Consider the following 23457-nt stretch of genomic DNA (forward strand, 5'->3'; position numbering starts at 1 on the left):
CAAAATAGTCATAAAAACCTTTGGTTTGGTAAGAAGCCAAAAGCAGCTTTCAACAGTTTAATGCATTTTGTTGTATATTTCACTGTGAGGTAATGTGGTTATAATGTAAAAAAGGCTTTTATGTATTGCATTTGAATCTGAGAAGCTTTACTGTCAGTAATGCTTCTCAGATACAAATAGTGTCCAGTGCCTTTAATTTAAATGAAATTAACTGTTTGAAAAGATGAGCGTGTCTTTCCTCATAAAATTGTTGTCCTGGGGTCGATTTCACAAAGAGTTAGGACTGGTCCTAACTTAGGACCAGTCCTAAGAGGTATCAAAAACGTACAGCTAGTCCTAAGTTAGGACTAGTAACTCGTCGTAACTCGAGATAAGACTAGTCCTAACTCTTTGTGAAATCCACCCCTGGTCTATTTCAGAAGCCATGATGACCCTAGAGGATAAGTCTGAGCTTCCTTCCAACGTGACCAGTCTCGTCCATCTACTCAAGTCCAGTAAGGATCTACCATGTCACGTCGTCGTTCCTGATTCTCCGCAACCCGTGAGTCAATTCATGTACAACAGCGACGTCGTCAAAAGTATGATCACATTCGGAGCTGTTGATATCTCCTCAGAACCAAGGTAAATAATAAATAATAATTATAATAAACAATAAATAATATCAGTAATAATAAATAATATAGGTACAATTAAACTTGTGTTTCATAATTTTTTTTCCATTTTTATAAAGTACATTTCAGGACCGAAGCAGCTCTCATTGCGTAGGGTGTCGTGGCCGAGCGGATAAGAGCACCGAACTCAAGCTCTGATGCTTTTGTTCAGCAGAGTGTGCGTTCGAATCCCGGTCGTGACACTTGTGTCCCTGAGCAAGACACTTAACTATAATTGCTTCTCTCCACCTTCCCTATGGAACTTACTACCCATCAAACCAATTAAGGAGACTTCCTGACTCGCATTCAAGAACAAACCTCAAAACTCATGTCTCATAATTATTTTGGTTTGTTGTGAATAGATTACAGTTAAAGACAGCTGACGATCTCCCTGATGATTGGACGCCTCCTGAGATCAATGAAGACGTCTTGGCCTCATCAACAATCCACACTTTCAAGGCGAACTTACTCAAAGAAAAAGAATCTAGTAAGTTATCTAAAACATGTAAAAACTCTTCATGCTAGAAGAAAGAAATCTCTAAACACTCCTTAAATAGAGTGTGTTTTATGGAAGGTATTAACTGATTATTATGCTAGTTCAATAAAGAACCCAGTAGTTGTCTAAAATTTTTCATGTTAGAAGAAAGAAATCTGTGAACGCTACTTGGTTAGAGAGCAGTTTATAGAAGGAAAATAGTAACTGGTAACAGTTAAAATAGTGCAATTTAAAGAGCACTGCCTCAAAGAGCTGAAAAAATGCAGAATTTGAACTATTAAATCTCTCAAGTAATGACAAGGTCAGTTTCCACAACACTGATCTCCATAATTTGAGATCTCCCGCTTCCCCCACCCTTATTCCCAACAAATCTAGGACAGGCATTTTTAAATGATTTAGGTTTGCACAAAGACAAATTTACTAGAGTGGGACCTAAACCAACATTTTCTTGATTATTGATTAAGTGCTCTTACTACAATGCACTGAGCTATCTCGTATGCCTGCGTTCCTTTTCCGGAAAACAATCGGTTTCCCTTTTGACTATTTTGTGTTTTGATGTTCGTGAAATAATGGTAGAACAGGCCTGATACTTCACGGAGGCAACGTAGGCGATTGCCTCCGTGTCCCCTGGTCATTGCATTGGTGCCCTTTAAATGCTCCAGTAGAAATTTATAACTTCATCATAGGGTGCCCTTTACCAAGGAGAAAATGCCTTGGTGCCCTTGCCCTTTCAGAAACGAAGCATACAGCCCTGGTAGAAAAATATAATTAAATTAAAAATCACAATGCAGTTGCTGCAGGTCTATAACAATGTAACACTCAACTATTATATTTTTGCTTCTTATCGTTTCTTTCCAAGGTCAAGCTAAAGGAGTTTCCGTAAAACAAGAGCCACTTTCTCCAAGAAGCCTGAAAGATGGATCACCAGGCGGGAAATACAGCAGACAAAACTCAGGTAAGAGTAATTGTTGAGAAATGTTAAAGGGATGCTGCAGTGAATTAAAATAAAACAGTTAATTTTGCTGTCATTTATTTCTGATATACGTATTGAACATCAATAAAATGTGTTTTGTTTATTCCTGACATATCTGACTTGCGTAATGAGCCTTTTGTGGATTGTTACCGCCCCTACCATTGACGTCATGTCGGGAATTCAAACATATCATCGGCAAAAAGAGTCTGGTCCCTAACTACACGCACCTAGGTACCAGGCCACACAGTGCACACGTCTCTATATGCACACAGCCAGGGGGCCCGACAGCTCGGGTTACCGACATGACGTCACGTTTATGCAAACGTTTAATCTCTTGAAAACCATTTTTAAAATACTTGCGCATTTAATACAAAATAAAAAAAAAGTGTTAAAGGCACTGGACACCTTTGGTAGCGGTCAAAGACCAGTATTCTCACTTGGTGTTACAATATGCAAAATAACAAATCTGTGAAAAGGCTTCATCCAGCAGGTACTTTTACACTTGAGTGTGAAAATTACCTTTTTCTCAAAAACTACGTTACTTCAGAGAGAGTCGTTTCTCACAATGTTTTACATGTATACTATCATGACTATCAGCAGCTCTCCATTGTTTTTTTACCAAGAATGTTTTTATGTAATAATTTATTTGAGTAATGTCCAGTGTCTTTATTGCCAGGTAAACATGGTCATGTGGCCACCTTTTAAAGGCAGTGGACACTAGGACTATTGGTAATTACTCAAAATAATCATTATCATAAAACCTTTCTTGATTACGAGTAATGGGGAGAGGTTGATAGTATAAAATATTGTAAGAAACGGCTCCCTCTAAAGTGACTCAGTTTTCGAGAAAGAAGTAATTTTCCACGAATTTGATTTCGTGACCTCAAGTTTAGAATTTGAGGTCTTGAAATCAAGCATCTAAAAGCACACAACTTCGTGTGACAAGGTTTTTTTTCTTCTTTCATAGTTATCTCGCAACTCCAACGACCAATCGAGCTCAAATTTTCACAGGTTTGTTATTTGATGCATATGTTGATATACACCAAGTGAGAAGACTGGTCTTTGACAATTACCAATAGTGTCCACTACCTTTTACAATAGGACAGCCTAAACCATCTGGTCTTATTTACCTGACCTACATATTATTATTTTTGTCCTTTTCCATTTTGTTTTTGACTAATTTTCTGTTTTTCTCTAAAGGCGGTACTGTAAAACAAGAGCCTCTTTCCCCAAGAACATTGAACGATTTATCACCCGGAGGGAAATACAGCAGACAAAATTCGGGTAAGCATTTTTTAAATTGGAAAAGTAGGTTGTGCACTTTTTCTATAACTTTGTATTTATTGACTGTATTATGCATGATGAGTGCAGGCAAACCAGCTTATGGCTGTAAACTCTGAACCCACATTAGCGAACTGTTCTTAAATAGCTGCAGCTATGCTTCATCAGCTGATTAAAGGCACTGGATACCTTTGGTAATTGTCAAACACCAGTATTCTCACTTGGTTTATTCCAAAATATGAATAAAATAACAAGTCTGTGAAAAGTTGGATTCAAATGGCCATCAAAGTTGCAAGACAACACAAGGAAAGAAAAAACACCTGTGTTGCACAAATTTGTTTGCTTTAAAAACTTTATTAGTTCGGAGGGAGCCGTTTATGACCACCTTTAACCAATGGAGCGTCCTAAACTGTCCGGGCTCTGCTTACCATCAAATTCTGGGCTTACAATCACCATTCTCTGCTTACTGTACCTGGCATGCGCTAAATTTCTGTGCTACATGTAGCTTTTTGAGCAAACAATACCTAGTAACGTGAAATCTGCACCTGCACAAGCAAAACGTTTGATCAAATACGCTTGATTTAGGCACAAAATTCCCTGCTTCTGCAAGTGCTGATTCTTTGCATGCTGTAAGCAGCGCAATGATAGCTCTCTATTTTACATGCTTAGTGCTATGTATTGTTATAAGTTGCACCCACCCCTCTAAAAGCCACTTACAGTTAATTGACATGGAGTCTGTCTTAGTAAATATTATACATGTTATATCTTACTTACTCTCGTTATACATGTTAATGTTCATGTAAGTCCATTTGTGTTTTTGTTTGTCTGGGCATGCCTACCATAAGCTTTTGCTTTTCTGGTTACTTTGCCCCCATTTTCAATTCTCCTCAAAACTGGACGATGTAACTGCTATTTTGATGCTCTGCTGGAATGGAAATAAATTCTTGAAATGTATGAATAAAATTAAATAATGCTTTATTGGAACTTTCAGGTGCAGGAGTGGCTGCTTCACCGCAGCTCAGGAAGAACGAACCCACGCCACGGCGAGAGAAACCCAAAGACAAATCAACTAAACTCAAGAGGATTAATGCAACTCCAAAAGGTACATTTCATTTATTCATTTCTTAAATTTTTTCCAATACACAATAAATAAGTGATGAACTTGGTCATGTATTATACTATTATATTAAGTTGGATTTGAAACTGTGCATGGTGGAAATAGGATATGGAAAGGTTTGCAGTAACACCATGTAATGACTATCTCTAAAATGAGTTTGGGTAGTTCTAAAAAGAACCGTCGGTTTCAACTCGGCGTTTTGATCAGTATGCTCTGATCGTCTTCTGGAGCTCAGAAGACAAAGTAAAAGGAAAACCACGCAATTTCAAGGCATACTTGTGTGGATCATTATATTCGTCCTTTAACAATTCTTTCTAACCATTATGCAATTGATAACAAAAGGTTTAAAAACACTTTTCATAGACCAACTTGCCCGACCCAAGGCAACGTGTCCCTTGAACCACCAGAACTTAATAATCAAGCATGTCATTTTACCAGACAAAATTCAAATCTAATTCGCAAATGGCTTATTAAATTGTGTGAGGACGGAGGTGTCCAAGAAGCATTAGCCATGTTAGCTGTTGAGTGGAGACCCCACTCAATACAAGAATTTAGAGCCAGTGGACGTTATTGGTAATTGTCAAAGACCAGTCTTCTCACTTGGTGTATCTCAACATGCATAAAATAACAAACCTGTGAAAATTTGAGCGAGATCGGTCGTCGTAGTTGCGAGATAACTATGAAAGAAAAACACCCTTGTCACACGAAGTTGTGTGCTTTCAGATGCTTGATTTCGAGACCTCAAGTTCTAAACTTGAGGTCTTGAAATCAAATTCGTGGAAAATTACTTCTTTCTCCAAATCTACGTCACTTCAGAGGGAGCCGTTTCTCACAATGTTTTATACTATCAACCTCTCCCCATTACTCTTTACCAAGTAAGGTTTTATGCCAATAATTATTTTGAGTAATTACCAATAGTGTCCACTGCCTTTAAGTTTAATGCTCTAATTTAAATGTCTTCGCCATGACACCCTAAAGATGAGTTTATTTCGTCCCATCCTTCAGGTGTTCTTAAGAAGGAGCTTGTACGAGTGACTCACATCCGTAATCCTTGCTGTTTCTATATCCAACGTGAGTCCGATCAACCACAACTCAGTAATATGATGGTGGGCATCAATAGAGAGTGTAAGCTAGTGCCGGAACATAATAGATTGCCAAATGACCTCAGCGAAGGTGAGTACAACAATCATAAACAACAGAATTTATCAAATAAAGTAAGTAGGCCTACTGCTAATAATTTTTAAGTACTGCGTTAATGTGAACCACCCATTAAGGATTTGGGTACTTTTTAAAACACAATGTCCACAGATTTACATTTAAAGACAGTGGACACTACTGGTAATTGTCAAAGACCAGTCTTCTCTTTTGGTGTATCACAACATTTGCATATAATAACAAACCTGTGAAAATTTGAGCTCAATCGGTCGGTCATCGAAGTTGCGAGATAATAATGAAAGAAAAAACACCCTTGTCACACGAAGTTGTGTGCTTTTAGATGGTTGATTTCGAGACCTCAAATTCTAAACTTGACATGCTTGAGGTCTCGAAATCAAATTCGCTGAAAAATACTTCTTTCTCGAAAACTATGTCACTTCAGAGGGAGCCGTTTCTCACAATGTTTTATACCATCAGCCTCTTCCCATTACTCATTACCAAAGCTTATCTTACAAAATTAGTTGCTGAGATAATGTAGTTTTTGAAAAATTTGGTAAAACAATGTCACGAAAATGCGTTTTGCATGCTTAAATAATTTTTGTCTTTAGAGACAACTTTTTCTATCGTAACTTTCTCACAGCACCTCAGCAAAAAATATTTTAAGAGCTTCCTACAGTCATTATTTTCAAACAGCGTGAGTTTATTGTAAATCTGTGGACATTGTGTTTTGCATTCTACCCAAAAAAAACAGACCCTTTTAAAGCAGCCCGGACCATTGCTTTTTTTGTGTGCCAAAGCTGAAATGCATATTTATGACCTTACAAAACAGAAACAACTTCAACCAAACTTACATATAGTTGTCAATTGTTTTCAGTGAAACAGAATCTACTGTGTGAGAGTGTGTTGATTGAAAACTAATTGCTACTCCTCCACAAACTACCTTTACCTTTAGCCTAGTACATGTAGTAGGGCATATTTGTTGCACAAGCTGTTTAATCCCCGGGAAGCTGAGATGGTTTTAAGAAAAAAATTAAATGGCCAAGTGACCTGGGATCAATTTCACAAAGAGTTAGGACTAGTCCTAACTTAGGACTAGTCCTAGAAGATATAAATTGCATGGATAGTCCTAAGGTAGGACGAGTAACCGGTCCTAACTCGAGATAAGACTATTCCTAACTCTTTGTGAAATCCACCCCATGAGTTATATTGTTGGAAGCGCTTCAAGACGCCCTTCGGGTGTAAAAAGAGGTTTATAAAAACTGGTCATTATTAATATTATTATTATAACATTTCAAAGGTGCTCTGATGGCTTGCCTCTATGAGACCGACAAGACGTGGTACCGAGCCCGGATCAAATCTGTCGCCACAACCAATCCCGATATCCCCCGCCCTAAAACACCCTCCGAGACTTCTCTTCTAAGCTCCACCCCAACCCTCGAACAGGAAACGCCAGAGAACGCGTCAGACAAAGAAACTCCTAGCGAAGGTGGAACGAAAGACGACACCATGTCGGACGTTAAATCCGAAGGCAGGTCGGAGGCGAGCTCAGAGGTCAGACAGGATGTGCTGCTTGAGGTCATCAACGCTCAGGTCAAGGCAGAGGTCAAGTCGAAGGTCAAAGTTGAGGAGCCGAAGGTGGAGGTGATGTATGTGGATTATGGAAACAAGGAATGGGTGTCGCTCTCAAAGTAAGTTATATTCTCCTTTTCTTTTTTCAAAATATTTGATATGTTTACCGTTTTGTTACCAACTATTGCCAAAGTGTTACTACACAGAATGATGATTTATTTGTTGCCCTCTCAGTGCACACAAAACTTTTATAACATGTGTAATGAAAGTTAGTCTAGCGCCCTCTATCTATCAGTCTGAGATAGCTTCTTGCTTAATGGCCTCTTAAATAAATACAACCCAGATTATTGTTACCAGAGAATAATCTTCTTAAAGGGTGTATGTACTTTTTGTAGGACAAAAAAAAAACGATTTACACTAAACTTACACAGTTTAAAGATAATGATAGTAGAAAGCTTCCCTGAAAATATTATGTGCTGAGGTGCTGTAGTTTTGGGGAAATGAGTAAAACAGTGTCATGGAAATAATTTTGGTCTCATGAGACGAAAATTATTTCAAGCATAGGTCTATTACAAACGTATTTTCATGACATTGGGTCGTATGAATAAAAAGTAGTATTTACTGACAAGTACTAGCAAAAAGTAAAAACATAAACTTCCAAGTAGAAGCATTCAGTAAAAGCATCTTCTAAATTTCGTATGAATAAACCTATTCTTTTACTGCGAAGTATTCACTTAATGCTGTGGAGTAAACACTTCTGATATACCATGGCTGAATGGCTCTTAACAAAAGGTTTCCTTTGTATTACAACTCCCATTCACGTCTACATACGCACTCACACACACAGCCAAAGCAGCATTTTGATTTAACAGAAACATAGAAATCTTCAAGTCAGCCATGAGGTTTATATTCTGACAACATTTTGATGAAGACGACTCATCTGGACACACAGAATAAAAACTGTTTTTTAAGCTTTTGAAAATTGGAGTGGAGCATGACAGGGCTGTATAGAGAAGATGAGAGCTGGATATGAGCATAGCTATTTAACTTAAACTTAAAAGTTTTAATAATAACACGAACAACATTCTATTGACATGCATTTAATTGTTTAAAAAATTACTTCTTCTGATTTTATGATCAATAAGCCTTAATGATCGAGGCATTCATTTCTGAGTTGAAAAAAAATTCTTTATATCTTTTTAAAAAGCTTACTGTAATGATACAAAATGTTTTTTTTTTACAAACTTTTTTTTTTATCCTCAGCATATATAAACAAGTTTTATTTAAAGCAGTTTGAGTTTGTGTGTATTGTTTCTGTTGTGAAACACTGTGTATGTGTCTATTTAATATTTCAGTGATGTCTTTCCTTTGGACTAAAACATTTATCCTGTGAGGAACATTCATAAACACTGTCATTTCTTCGGACGAGCCGTTTACTTCTGTGCCCAAGGTAGCTCTGGAGCTACCTTGAAAAATCACTAGTATTTACTTGCATTTTGTAGTATATTCTCCGTTTTATTCATATGGAAGTAAGTAAGTGCTAAAATTAAAAGAATTTACTTTTTGGTAAAAGTAGATACTTTTAGCATTTTAGTAAATACTTTTAAGTAACAGTTTTTACTTCCTTTTATTCATATGGATGGTAGTAAATACTTGAAATTTTCAAGTAAAAGTAAGTACTACTTTTTATTCATACGACCCATTGTTTTACTCATTTCTCAAAAACTGTAGCACCTTAGTAAGTAATATTTGAAGGGAAGCTTTCCACTATCATTATCTTCAAACCCTGTAAGTTTAATGTAAATCTATGGACATTTTGAAAAAGTACCAAAATCCTTTAATCCATCATCATCCTTATAAATATGGCTGTTAAGGGGCAGGGGGCCCAACGAGCATGACGAGATATGGCCGGGATTGTCTGAAATTTTGTTAGCGTGATTTTTTTTGTTTTAATCATTATAAAATAAGGCTTTAAAAAGATTGTATGTCCAAAGACAATCTCTCACAAAATGCTTGGGTAACCCATTCCAACGTTACATAAAAACCATTTCCTGTCCACTACCCCCTGACAAAAATAATTAGTCCCCCTGCTCTGAGGATCGTGCAATTAGAAGCAACATTGACAGGGGGGAAGGGGGGGCCCAACGACACTGTAGATAGCTTAGTTGGTAGAGCACTGGCACATTAAGGGCAGTGGACACCATTGGTAATTACTCAAAATAGTTAATAGCATAATACCTTTCTTGGTGATGAGTAATGGGGAGAGGTTGATGGTATAAAGCACTGTGAGAAAGGGCTCCCTCTGAAGTGACATAGTTTTCGAGAAAGAAGTTATTTTCCACGAATTTGATTTCGAGACCTCAGATTTAGAACTTGAGGTCTCGAAATCAACTATCTAATAAAGCACACAACTTCGTGTGACAAGGGTGTTTTTTTTCTGTCACTTATCTCGCAATTTCGACAACCAATTGAGCTCAAATTTTCACAGGTTTGTTATTTTATGTATATGTTGAGATACACCAACTGTGAAGGCAAGTCTTTGACACTTACCAGTAGTGTCCACTGTCTTTAATTTTGCTAATGCAGGTTCAAGTCTCACTCCAGTGAGTTTTTCTTTGGTCAACCTAATATTAATTAAAATTTACTTTGTCAGTTTCCCTGTGGTATATTACTTTACTAACAAGAACAATATCAGTGTTTATTAAGCTCTTTTCACACCCAATGGTAGCCTTTAGTCAAGGCGCACGTGGCACACAGGACGGCACGCACAACCGCCAACATGTAACGCACGAAAAAACACTATCACTGCGAGCGGCAAAGCCGCGAAGCGCCTTTACCAACTTGTTTTGGGGCCTGATGTTTTTCTTTGCATTTGCCAACGATTTTGGTGGGAGATAATGTAATACATAATGCATTAGCGTGGTGAGTTGCTGGCCAAAGAACCCACAATTACTTGCATGACGCCACAAGAATGTTCGATGCAAATTCGTTACATTTTCTCCCGCCAAGTCATTGGCAAACGTAAAGAAAAACATCAGGCCCCAAAACGAGTTGGTAAAGGCGCTTCGCGGTGTCGCCGCTCGCAGTGATAGTCTGTTTTCGTGTGTTACATTTTTGGGTTTGTGCGTGCCATCCTGTGTGCCACGTGCGCCTTGACTAAAGGCTAACCCAATGGATGTCTAAAGTCGCTCGACAGTATCAGTAGACTGCCAATATATTATGGCTAGATTGCTCAGTTGGTACATGTAGAGTGCCGGCACGATAATCCGGAGGTCGCACGTTCAAGTCTCACTCTAGTCAATTGTCCTTTGCTCAACTCCAAAATCTTTTTGTTTTGTGAACAGGTTGTGTCGGTTGAAACCCAAGCATGAGAACATACCAGATTTAGCTGTCTGTTGCTCTCTCACTGACATAGTGCCAACTAGAAAGGTAAGAAAATATTCCACCAATATCTTCCACCAGGCCTGATTGCCCCCATGCCTGTTGCCTTGGTGCCCTTGAAATGCTATCAGTTTAAGTTTTCAATTTCCTCATAGCATGCCCTTTCCGAACGAGAAAATGCCTTGGTGCCCTTGCCCTTTCAAAAATGAAGCATACAGGCACGTTCCGCTATCCCTCATTTGTGTTTCCTTCATAAAATCATTTTTGACAAATCCTTCAAAATGTCAACAAGTTTTTATTAGTAGTTGATATTATTGAAACCATTTGGGTGCACCCACTTTTTGTTTCAGATATCAAAGATATTGATAATGTGGGGAGACTCTGCCAACAACGAGCTAGATAGCTCAGTTGGTAGAGCGCCAGGACACGTTTATCCAGATGTCGTTGGTTCGAATCCCACTCTAGTAAATTTGTTTTTGTTCGACCCCAAATCATTTAAAAATTTACCCAGTCAGTTTTCCTTGCCATGCTTGTGGTTTGTACTGATATCTGAAACAAAAAGTTGCATCCCCTTCAGGTGATCCCCCCGGCTGCCACTTCCCAGGTTGTATCGTAATTTGGGTGTGATCCCTGGCTACAGAGAAACAAGATACAAAGAAACAAGATGATTAAAATACCTAGCTACTAATAAGTGGCAAAGAGGAACAGTAGACCAGCCAACCAAAGCCGTTCTGCCACAAGGAATGACTCCTAATACCTAAACTTGAGCGATATTACGATATTATCGAAAAACGCGATATTAATTTGCACACAATTTCGATATCGGATGGATTTGGTTTTAATTGAAATATCAATATATCGCGATATATCGCGATAATCGCAATATATCGATTAAATATCGCGATGTATTGGCTAGCTGAGACATGACCGCATAGGTTTGGAGTAAAACCAGAAGAATGGGTCATTAAAACACCTCTCATATGCTAGGAGTGTCTCTTTTACAACTTTCACTTGGAGTTTTCAGACTGATGATGTCAAATTTTATTAATCGCGATTATATCGAGTATCGCAATTTATTGTCGGCGATATACCGTGAATAAAATAAATCGATATCGCCCAAGCTTACTAATACCCACCCTTCGGTTTAAACACCACCCAACCCTCAGATATAAAAAACACTGGCTTGATAACCTGGAGGTTGTAGCTTGTTCACTCCAGAATGTATACTTTTTTTCTGATTTCTTTTATTAGTCCGGTCGCTGGTCCATGGAGGGTGTAAAGAGCTTTGCTAAGATGGTGGGTGATAAACCAGTACACATGAGTGTAAGTATAAAGAACGTCTTAAAGGGTCTATGTTTTTTTTTGTAGGACAAAAAACACAATGTCCACAGATTTACACTAAACTTACACAGTTTGAAGATAATGATAGTAGAAAGCTTCCCTGAAAATATTACGTGCTGAGGTGCTGTAGTTTTGGGGAAACGAGTAAAACAATGTCATGAAAATAATTTTTGTCTCATGAGACGAAAATTGTTTTAATCATTTACAAACGTATTTTCATGACATTGTTTTACTCATTTCTCAAAAACTACAGCATCTCGGTAAGTAAAATTTGAAGGGGAGCTTTCCACTATCATTATCTTCAAACCCTGTAAGTTTAATGTAAATCTATGGACATTTTGAAAAGGTACCCAAATCCTTTAACAATAATAATAATACAAAAGTCTTATACAGCGCTCATACCTACCAACAAGTTACTCAAGGCGCTTAGTTTAATTTTTCTTTTTGCTTCACATTCTACTTCTGAGATGTAGATTTGACTATGACTGGACCAAGCTAGTCGAAACGTTGAGACCAATTAATAACTCACTCCGCGGTAGTGGTACGTTAAGTTAATAACAATCCTCTAAAAGCTAAATAACGATCTACTAAAAGCTAAATTAGTAGTCCCAGCTGATTTCTACCTTCTGCCTAGGTAGTAGATTAAAGCTAAATTAGTAGTCCCAGCTGATTTCTTCCTTCCGCCCAGGTATAGTAGATAAAAAGCAGAACAATTCTTTTCAGAACTGAGAAGTCTCCCAAATTCCAAAATAAAATCTAATCCCTGGTATAGACTATAAAGCAAGACAGTTCTCTAATGAGCAAAATCTATCTGGCAGACAATACATGGTGTTACAGCAAACCAAAATACACACATTTATTTTTGTTATTATCATCTTGACAGATTCTTGGTCACTCAGGAGCGACTCTGTACGTAGATCTTCACAAGCTTCCAATCCAAGAGGTGGAGAATGACATGCCGATTTCCTTACGAGATGCCTTGGTGTTTCTTGAGCTTGCCTGTTTTGTGTCCCCAGAGTCGGTGCCTGAAGGTAAAAGCCAATCAAAAATACTAACAAAAGTACTAATATTATAGGTTTTAAATTTGCATTATTATTATTATTTTTTTTCTTTTTCGAACTGCCTCTAGCTACCGGGTAATCTCGGTAGTCTAGTTGGTAAGACACTGCTCTAGAATTGCAAGGGTCGTGGGTTCAAATCCCACCCGGGTAAATATGCCTGTAATATTTTTTTCACAGGACTCGGGAAAGTACTGAGTATACAGTGCTAACACACATCGATGTATGGGTAAAAAACCAAAGTTAATAGTACTAATATCGTGGGTTCGAATCCCAACCGAGTAACATGCCTGTGATATTTGTTCACAGGACTCGGGAAAGTACTGAGTAAACAAGGCTTACACACATCGGTGTATGTGTAAAAAACCAAAACTAGTACTAATATTATTCATAGTTTTTTTTACGAAATGACAAGTATGTCAAAAAACATAACATTCTGCAAACTGTTTAGTTTTGAGGAACTCAATGCTGTGAAAACTTTCAATAAGTTCCAGGACCTAACATGTTATGGTTACTTACATGTACTTACACAAATAAGCATAACTGACGAATCATAGTATTTTTCATGAATTTGTTTTAGAATTTGGTTTGTACGATCGACCATTTTGTGGTTTTAATACCGGCCATGACACTTGTGTCCCTGAGCAAGACACTTTACTACCATTGCTTCTCTACACCCATGGTTGAAGGGCAGAGATGGTTCTTATGATTGATTTAGCTTGGTACATTGCGTATTTGACAGCACAGGCTGTGTTTATCCTCAGGTAGTCGAGATGGTTCAAGGAATGAAATTTAAGTGCCATCAATCAGGGGTAATAATTATGGAGCGCTACACTATGTATGAGCATCGCTGAGTGACCATGGTGCGATATAACAATACACTTTCGTTAACAATCCCAACTCGTTTCTTTTCCTCCTGTCTCTGTTCGTGGACGGCAGCATGTCCCTCGAGAGCCACACCCCTCAAGTTCATCCCAGCTGATCTACCCGCCATAGGCCACACAAAACATTCTGCAAACTGTTTCTTCAAATTTATTTTCGAGGAACTCAATGCTGTGAAAACTTTCAATAAGTTTTAGGACCTAACATATAATGGTTACTTACATGTACTTACACAAATAAGCATAACCGAAGAATCATATTATTTTTCATGAATTTGTTTTAGAATTTGGTTTGTACTATCGACCATTTTGTGGTTTTAATACCGGCCATGACACTTGTGTCCCTGAGCAAGACACTTTACTACCATTGCATCTCTACACCCATGGTTGAAGGGCAGAGATAGTTCTTATGATTGATTTAGCTTGGTACATTGCGTATTTGACAGCACAGGCTGTGTTTATCCTCAGGTAGTCGAGATGGTTCAAGGAATGAAATTTAAGTGCCATCAATCAGGGGTAATAATTATGGAGCGCTACACTATGTATGAGCATCACTGAGTGACCATGGTGCGATATAACAATACACTTTCGTTAACAATCCCAACTCATTTCTTTTCCTCCTGTCTCTGTTCGTGGACGGCAGCATGTCCCTCGAGAGGCACACCCCTCAAGTTCATCCCAGCTGATCTACCCGCCCTAGGCCACACAAAACATTCTGCAAACTGTTTCTTCAAATTTATTTTCGAGGAACTCAATGCTGTGAAAACTTTCAATAAGTTTCAGGACCTAACATGTTATGGTTACTTACATGTACTTACACAAATAAGCATAACTGACGAATCATAATATTTTTCATGAATTTGTTTTAGAATTTGGTTTGTACTATCGACCATTTTGTGGTTTTAATACCAGCCATGACACTTGTGTCCCTGAGCAAGACACTTTACTGTCATTGCTTCTCTACACCCATGGTTGAAGGGCAGAGATGGTTCTTATGATTGATTTAGCTTGGTACATTGCGTATTTGACAGCACAGGCTGTGTTTATCCTCAGGTAGTCGAGATGGTTCAAGGAATGAAATTTGAAGGCCATCATCAGGGGTAGTAATTATGGAGCGCTACACTATGTATGAGCATCGCTGAGTGACCATGGTGCGATATAACAATACACTTTCGTTAACAATCCCAACTCGTTTCTTTTCCTCCTTTCTCTGTTCGTGGACGGCAGCATGTCCCTCGAGAGGCACACCCCTCAAGTTCATCCCAGCTGATCTACCCGCCCTAGGAGAGGAAATCTTAGCTACTGTCAGCCACTTCCAAGACCCGCTGTGTTTCTGTGTACAGGAGGTGAACATACATTCCTTCCATACTTTCATATAACCCTGGTGACTGTTGGATATTAAAGGAACACGTTGCCTTGGATCGGATGAGATGGTCTTTGAAAAGCGTTTGCAACCTGTTTGTTATGAAATGCATATGATTAGAAAGATATTTTAAAAGTAGAATACAATGATCCACACAAGTATCACTGGAAATTGAATGGGTTTTTTTTTACATCGCGAACTAACAAGGTCGGCCATTTTATGACGTCATACACTTGGGCCAGCCCCAAAGTGACCCACTCCACAAGCAGGGCACTTGGGGCTGACCCATGTGAGCCCCTGGAATGACATCAAAGCTATTCAAACGTACATGTATTGGGGCAGACCGGGGTTGACCCAGGAAGCTAATCGAATGCACCAAATATTTGTATATGATGCTCTATAATAAACTATCAATACAAATATTTGTTTATTTTCTTAAAACCTTTTTGCCAGATTGGAGCGGATAGTGAGTACCTTCTTAAGATGACGAAAGATCTTCAGGAAACCTACTATAAGAAGGTCGATGACCGCTGGAATATCCTGTGCCCCAAGGTTGGCTCAATCTGTGTGGCCAAATTCTCCGAGGATAGGCAGTGGTCAAGAGCGGAGATTGTTGGTCAGTTTTTATGAGTTCTTGTGTTCTTTTGATTTCACACACCCATTGAAGCACCAAATATTTTGTATACAAACACAGCATGTTTTATCTATCATCAGGGCCCAATTTCATTAAGCCTGTAAGCACAAAAATTTGCTTAGCATGAAATTTCTTCCTTAAAAAAATCAGGATTACCAACCAAAATTTCCACATGATTTTCAGGATAAGCAAACAACAACTGAATGCCAGTAACAAGCAATATGCAACAAATTTAAATTTGGTTGGTACATGTAGTCTTGTTTTTATCAAGGAAGAAATTTCAATTCTAAGCAAATTTTTTGTGCTTACAGGCTTTATCAAATTGGGGCCCAGGCTACTACAAAGTCTGTATAGAGTGGAAATTATCTTGGGACAACCTCCAATCAGACTTTATTGCCCTATAATTATAGGTACCTTCTGATGAGGCATTTTTTCTAAAGCACTTCCCAGGGTTCGGGTGATCCCCTGGCTGCTGCTTCACAGGTTGTGGTGTGATCCCTGGCTACAGGGAGCTAATTGTTCTATGGCTTCTAACTGGCACCTCAGAACAAAGATATTGCCATTTTTGTGACGCAGGGGTAAGACTATAGATATCATAATACAAAAAAATATTAATAGTGGCCTCTTATAGAGCGCTCAGGTCCGTCAAGCATGACGCTCATGGCGCTGTACAAGCAAGAAATTCTACAATTACAAAACAAAATAAAGTACAATATATCTATACAACAATGACACTATAAGACTGACTAAGGTAGAGATGCTGGGTAGTCAGTTCAATGGCACAGAATTACGAAGTTAACAGATGAGTTTTGAGAAGTTGCTTGAAAGAACTAGCGGATGAGGCGTGGCGGAGAAGAAGACGAAGATTGTTCCAGAGAGATGGGCCTGCATGGGAAAAGCTGTGGTCACCCCAAGAGTGCCGTGATCGGGAAACTTGAAGAAGCAAAGAGTGAGATGACCGTAGTCTGCGAGATGGTTGATATTGCCTGAATAGAGTTCTACAAGTAGGTTGGTGAGGAGCCATGGACTGTGTGCTAGACCAGCAACAAAAGAACTTAGAGGGCACCTTTGTCTTGTGTTTTTAATCTATGGCTTTGCCTTTGTCCATACTGCAGCTCTACCAGGGAAGCAGCTAGTTGACGTCTTGTATGTAGATTATGGTAACTACGAGAGACTCCACTGCTCAGAGCTACGAAAAATTCCTAAGAAATTCCTCAAGTTATCCATACAGGTACATGTAGAAGAACAAATTGATCACTATTTTTAATGAAGTATGGCAATACGGAGGGAGTAGGTAGTACACATTAAAAAGCGTCCCCAGTACACTTTAAAGCCACTGGGCACTACTGGTAATCACTCAAAATAATTGTTAGCATAAAACCTCACTTGGTAACAGGTAATGCAGAGCTATGGACAGTATGAAACACTGTGAGAAACGGCTCCCTCTGAAGTAATGTAGTTCTTGAGAAAGAGGTAATCTCCCACTCAAATATTTTAATCCAATAAAAGATCATGCCTGAAGCCTTTTATTAGGCGTCTGAAAGCACACAAATTTGTGCAACAAGGGTGATGTTTCTTGCATTATTCTCTTGCAACTTTGATGACAATAGAGTCAGATTTTCACAAGTGTTATTTTATGCTTGTGTTTTAAAGATGCTATGTCAGATTTTTGGCCCCAAATTCTTTTTGAGTGAATGGTATTTCAAAGAGTATCACCCGCTCTAACGGAAACAAGTTGAACTTTTACTTTTAATGGTCAGAAACCATGACAAAAATTTAAAACGTTTCTTATAAAACACATAAGAATTGGTCACGTGATATATTGTTGGGATCCCGACAAAAACTAATTTTGAGCACTTTATTTCACTGCTACTAATAATTGGCGGCCGTTTTCCAGCAATGGCTGAAATGAAAGCCTGAACTTTCTCGACCCCCATCAAAATACCTAAAATCAAAATTTTAAATCAAAATTTGTGGGTCAAATCGGCCAAAAATCTGACATAGCATCTTTAACTGTTATGCAAAACTAACATACATGTATATAAATACTTTTCCTTTTTATTTGGACAGGCTTTGCCCTGCTCTTTAGTTGACGTTGGACCCAAGGATCCAGAGCTAGGATGGTCGACTGAGGAGACTAAGGGCTTCGGAGATATCATTTTGACCAAAGCCCTTCGGGCAACTGTTAAAGGTAAATGAGTATGAGGGACTGAACTCAACTGCCTTGGTTTATGGATGAGGGTGAGAGATTCAGATTGAAGCAGGGCTCTTAAAGACCCTGGACACTATTGGTAATTGTCAAAGACCAGTCTTCTCACATGGTGTATCTCAACATATACATAAAAATTAAAATCAAATAATAACCCTGTGAAAATTTGAGCTCAATTGGTCGTCGAAGTTGCGAGATAATAATGAAAGAAGAAACACCCTTGTCACACGAAGTTTTGTGCTTTCAGATGCTTGATTTCGAGACCTCAAATTCTAAATCTGAGGTCTCAAAATCAAATTCAGGGAAAATTACTTCTTTCTTGAAAACTACGTCACTTCAGAGGGAGCCGTTTCTCACAATGTCTCATACTATCAACCTCTCCCCATTACTCGTTACCAAGTAAGGTTTTATGCTAATAATTATTTTGAGTCATTACCATTAGTGTCCACTGCCTTTAATGTGGAGTTGTTGATTTTTCCATTTTATATCTGCAGGCATAAACAAAGGAAGGTTGTCAGTCATTCTAATGGAGGACAGACAGGGACGTGAGATAAACATCAACGCTCTGTTAGTGCAGAAAGGGTTCGGCCAGAGCACGGGTCCAGGGTAAGTACATGTAACCCAAAGGTCAATGGTTAAATTCCCACCATAGCATAGTTTATTTATTAAAAACCGCAGGGAATATGACTATATACATACTTCATACATATTCATGAACGATTGCTGAAATTTAACTGGTCACTTCACCACCACAGGTCAGGTGATATTTTTGCTCTTTACCAAGCCCACACAAGTATTTACACACGGAGAAACGTCGACCATGCAATAGTCTACCACGCATTAGCTCTACGAAGCGATAATGGAAATGTTATATGGGTGTAGCATGCAGTAGCTACATGTGCAGGAAAAGTATGCGACAAATAAAAACAATTCGAGAGTCCCACTATAGTAAATTTTTCTGTGTTTAACCCAATTCACACTTTTTAAATTTGCAATTAAATGCACTGGACACTATTGGTAATCATGGTAATGACTCAAAATCATTGTTAGCAGAAAAACTTACAAGGTAATAGACAATGGAGAGCTGTTGATAGTATAAAACATTGTGAGAAAGGACTGGCTCTGAAGTAACATAGTTTTTGAGAAAGAAGTAATTTCTCACCAAAATTTTTTGAATTGAATTGAATTGGAGACCATAGCTGAGGTCTCGAATTCAAGCATCTGAAAGCACACAACTTGTGCAACTGGGGTGTTTTTCTTTTTCCATTATTCTCTTGCAACTTCGACAACCAAATGAGTTCAAATTTTCACAGATTTGTTAATTTATGCATACATGTATGTTGCGATACACCAAGTGAGAATTCTGGTCTTTGACAATTGTCAGAGGTGTCCAGTGCCTTTTTATAGCATTGAGCGCATGATATTATTCTTCCCTCATCAGGTCAGTGAGTGCAGCCATCATCTTTGAAATGCCCCACCTTGACATCTCCGATGACGACACCCTCCAGAACCAAGATGCATCCTTCTCTGATCCCGATACCGACACCCAACCGGACACCCCACCCCATATTCCCAAGACAAACGGCGTGGTTGTGGAGAAACGCATCTCACCGTCACCAATTCGGTCCAACACGCTTTCGTCCAAGGCTAGAAGTCAGTATACCGCAGTTCATGTAAGCCACGTGGAGTCGCCGGCATGTTTGTTTATTCAGCTCTCAACGGCTGGTATTGATGGTCTTGACAGGTGCGTTACAAAGATGTTGACATTTATACTATTTCTCAAGTACAGTTAATTAATCAATCTATCAATGAATAAATCAATCAATCAATCATTATTGCTTATTATTATTGGTTTATTTAATCTGAATAAAAACACCCACAAGGTTGACAGCGTTCAATATTACATTTTACATTCAATATTAAGTTTTCACTGAGTAATATACAGGTCGATCAATCAATCTATCATTCAATCAATCGGTCATTTAATCGATCAATCACTACTTATTACTATTGGTTTATTTAATCTGAATAAAAATTAAAAAAAACACAAGGTTGACAGCATTCAAATTTACAAAGTTTTCACTGAGTAATATACAGGTCGATCAATCAATCAATCAATCAATCATTCAATCAATCGGTCATTTAATCGATCAATCAATCAATCAATCACTACTACTTATTACTATTGGTTTATTTAATCTGAATAAAAATTAAAAAAAACCACAAGGTTGACAGCATTCAAATTTACAAAGTTTTTTACTGAGTAATATACAGGTCGATCAATCAATCAATCAATCAATCATTCAATCAATCGGTCATTTAATCGATCAATCAATCAATCAATCACTACTACTTATTACTATTGGTTTATTTAATCTGAATAAAAATTAAAAAAAACCACAAGGTTGACAGCATTCAAATTTACAAAGTTTTTTACTGAGTAATATACAGGTCGATCAATCAATCAATCAATCAATCATTCAATCAATCGGTCATTTAATCGATCAATCAATCAATCAATCACTACTACTTATTACTATTGGTTTATCTAATCTGAATAAAAAATAATAAAAAAAACACAAGGTTGACAGCATTCAAATTTACAAAGTTTTCACTGAGTAATATACAGGTCGATCAATAAATCAATCAATCAATCATTTAATCAATCGGTCATTTAATCGATCAATCAATCAATCAATCACTACTATTTATTACTATTGGTTTATTTAATCTGAATAATAAAAAACCACAGGGTTGACAGTTTTCAAATTTACAAGGTTTTTACTGAGTAATATACAGGTCGATCAATCAATCAATCAATCATTCAATCAAACAGTCATTTAATCGATCAATCAATCAATCAATCACTACTACTTATTACTATTGGTTTATTTAATCTGAATAAAAATAAAAAAAAAACACAAGGTTGACAGCATTCAAATTTACAAAGTTTTTACTGAGTAATATACAGGTCCACCAATCAATCAATCATTCAATCAAACGGTCATTTAATCGATCAATCAATCAATCAATCACTACTACTTATTACTATTGGTTTATCTAACCTGAATATGAAAAAAAAAACACAAGGTTGACAGCATTCAAATTTACTTGAAAAGTCAAAAAAAGTCAATCAATCAATCAATCAATCACTACTACTGATTATTATTGGTTTATTTAATCTGAATAAAAAAACAGCATTCAAATTTACAAAGTTTTTACTGAGTAATATACAGGTCGCTCAATCAATCAATCAATCAATCAATCAATCAATCAATCAATCAATCAATCAATCAATCGTTCAATCAATCAGTCATTCAATAATTCAATCGATCAATTTACTATTTTTTTTTACTTTTCAAAACAAGCACTTTGATTCATTCACAAAATACACGGACTAATAAAGAAAAACAAACAAATTACATAAATGGACAGGAAATATCTGTTACAAAAACAGGTCAGTAGCTACATTGTAGGATTGAAATAACATCAAAATTAACAGTTTAAGAACGTGGACACTGTTGGTAATTGTCAAAGACTAGTCTTCTCACTTGGTGTATCTCAACATATATGCATAAAAGAACAAACCTGTGAAAATTTGAGCTCAATTGGTCATCGTAGTTGCGAGATAATAATGAAAGAAACAACACCCTTGTCACACGAAGTTGTGTGCTTTCAGATGCTTGATTTCGAGACATCAAATTCTAGTTCTGAGGTCTCAAAATCAAATTTGTGGAAAATTACTTCTTTCCATAAACTATGGCACTTCAGAGGGAGCCGTTTCTCACAATGTTTTATACTATCAACAGCTCTCCATTATTCGTTGCCAAGAAAGGTTTTATGCTAATAATTATTTTGAGTAATTACCAATAGTGTCCACTGCCTATAAAACCCTGCATTTAGTGAGAAAGTCATAGTTACTGTAGTTAGCATTTTTTGTTAAGTACTCCTCTTATGAATATAGTAGAAAGTTTTATTTTTTACTTCCTCCATAATACGATTGAGAAACATAATGGAGAATTTGAGTGGCCTAGCTTATCTGGTTTACCAGCTACATCCAATTCAACTTGCACTGGTCTGAGGTTTATGGGGATTTCCCCATTGATTTGCATTGGCAATGCCTTACTGCATTACCGGTCTGCAATACCGAAACGCAGGGTTAAGCAAATACATTAGTAGTGTATAGCCGGAAAGACAAGTACATGTACAAAATTAAAAGTACAAAAAACAAAATTACAGAGTCCATTCAATGTCATCATCAGTGATCTGGAATATGTTGAAGAGACCCCATTTCTTGATCAACCAATCATTTGCCCTTAAATTTTTCAGTGACTAGTCAGCAGGACCAGGGCCGGATATAGAGCTGCTTAGCACAAAAATTAGCTTAGCATGAAATGTCTTTATTGATAAAAACAGGATTACCAACCAAATTTCCACGTGATTTTCAGGATGAGCAAACAACAGCTGAATGCTAGTAACAAGCAATATGCAACAAATGGAAATTTGGTTGGTATTAATCCTGTTTGGATCAAGGAAGAAATTTCGTGCTAAGTAAATATTTGTGCTTAGCAGCTCTATGAAATTGGGCCCAGTTAGCCTGTCATTTTGCTGGCCCGTCAGCTTTTTCACTGGTCTGTAGTTTGAGATTTCCTTTCAACATAATACTAGCATTGGACTATGTGATTTGAAGCAATAAAAATAATAATAAAACACATTTTTATATAGGGCCAAATCCATTAAAAATGCTTCCAGGCGCTTTACATGTACAACAATAATCATTAAAGGTCAAGATAAAGTAAGACCCACAAATGTGGTCATAAAACAATAAAGGTACATGTACAAGTAAGCAAACAGATATATATAATACATATAAACAATCAAACACATTAGTAAAAACCACGTAAAATCTATAGATCCAGAAAAATTACCCTTATATACACTTGCAGAAAAGGGAAACAAAATGCAACCAAAACATATTGTCACAGTTTGTTGTTGCATATGAACAATCAGTGGTTTTCGTGTACAATCAACTATTCAGCAGCACTACAATACCGGCCATATTTTGATTGGCCCCCGCACTAAGGCCCCCGTGCCCCCTTTCAATGTTGTTGGCTGTCCTTGTGCGGTCTCTGGCGTTCCCATCAACATTTGGCGGGGGGACGGGGGGAGGAGGGGCAGGGTAAGAGAATGTTTATTGTCACTGGGAATTGGACAGCGAATGTTAATTATGTAACATTGTGAATGGTTGGCCGGAGAAGGATACAATTCTGACTGATTCTTGGTTGTTTAACCTGGCATTGGACCAGCGGACCACTGTTTAAGGCACTGGACACCTTTGGTGATTGTCAA

General features: G+C 37.6%; 1 protein-coding gene across 2 annotated transcripts in view; it reads left to right on the plus strand.

The window, feature by feature from the left end:
* The window catches only part of LOC139946718 (RING finger protein 17-like), a 227792-nt gene that overhangs the window by 9703 nt on the left and 194632 nt on the right, over window positions 1–23457 (plus strand). For both annotated transcript variants that reach the window (XM_071944371.1, XM_071944372.1), the window contains exons 8-23: window positions 420–621; window positions 1013–1137; window positions 2006–2101; window positions 3320–3403; window positions 4392–4502; window positions 5523–5690; window positions 6970–7360; window positions 10586–10670; window positions 11874–11945; window positions 12847–12994; window positions 15130–15248; window positions 15719–15881; window positions 17015–17130; window positions 17970–18090; window positions 18603–18714; window positions 19550–19852. In XM_071944371.1, the coding sequence (XP_071800472.1) occupies window positions 420–621; window positions 1013–1137; window positions 2006–2101; window positions 3320–3403; window positions 4392–4502; window positions 5523–5690; window positions 6970–7360; window positions 10586–10670; window positions 11874–11945; window positions 12847–12994; window positions 15130–15248; window positions 15719–15881; window positions 17015–17130; window positions 17970–18090; window positions 18603–18714; window positions 19550–19852 (2416 nt within the window). The remainder of the gene's footprint in view (window positions 1–419; window positions 622–1012; window positions 1138–2005; window positions 2102–3319; window positions 3404–4391; window positions 4503–5522; window positions 5691–6969; window positions 7361–10585; window positions 10671–11873; window positions 11946–12846; window positions 12995–15129; window positions 15249–15718; window positions 15882–17014; window positions 17131–17969; window positions 18091–18602; window positions 18715–19549; window positions 19853–23457) is intronic.

Source organism: Asterias amurensis, chromosome 14, assembly GCF_032118995.1.
Source record: "Asterias amurensis chromosome 14, ASM3211899v1".
NCBI classification, from domain to species: Eukaryota; Metazoa; Echinodermata; class Asteroidea; order Forcipulatida; family Asteriidae; genus Asterias; species Asterias amurensis.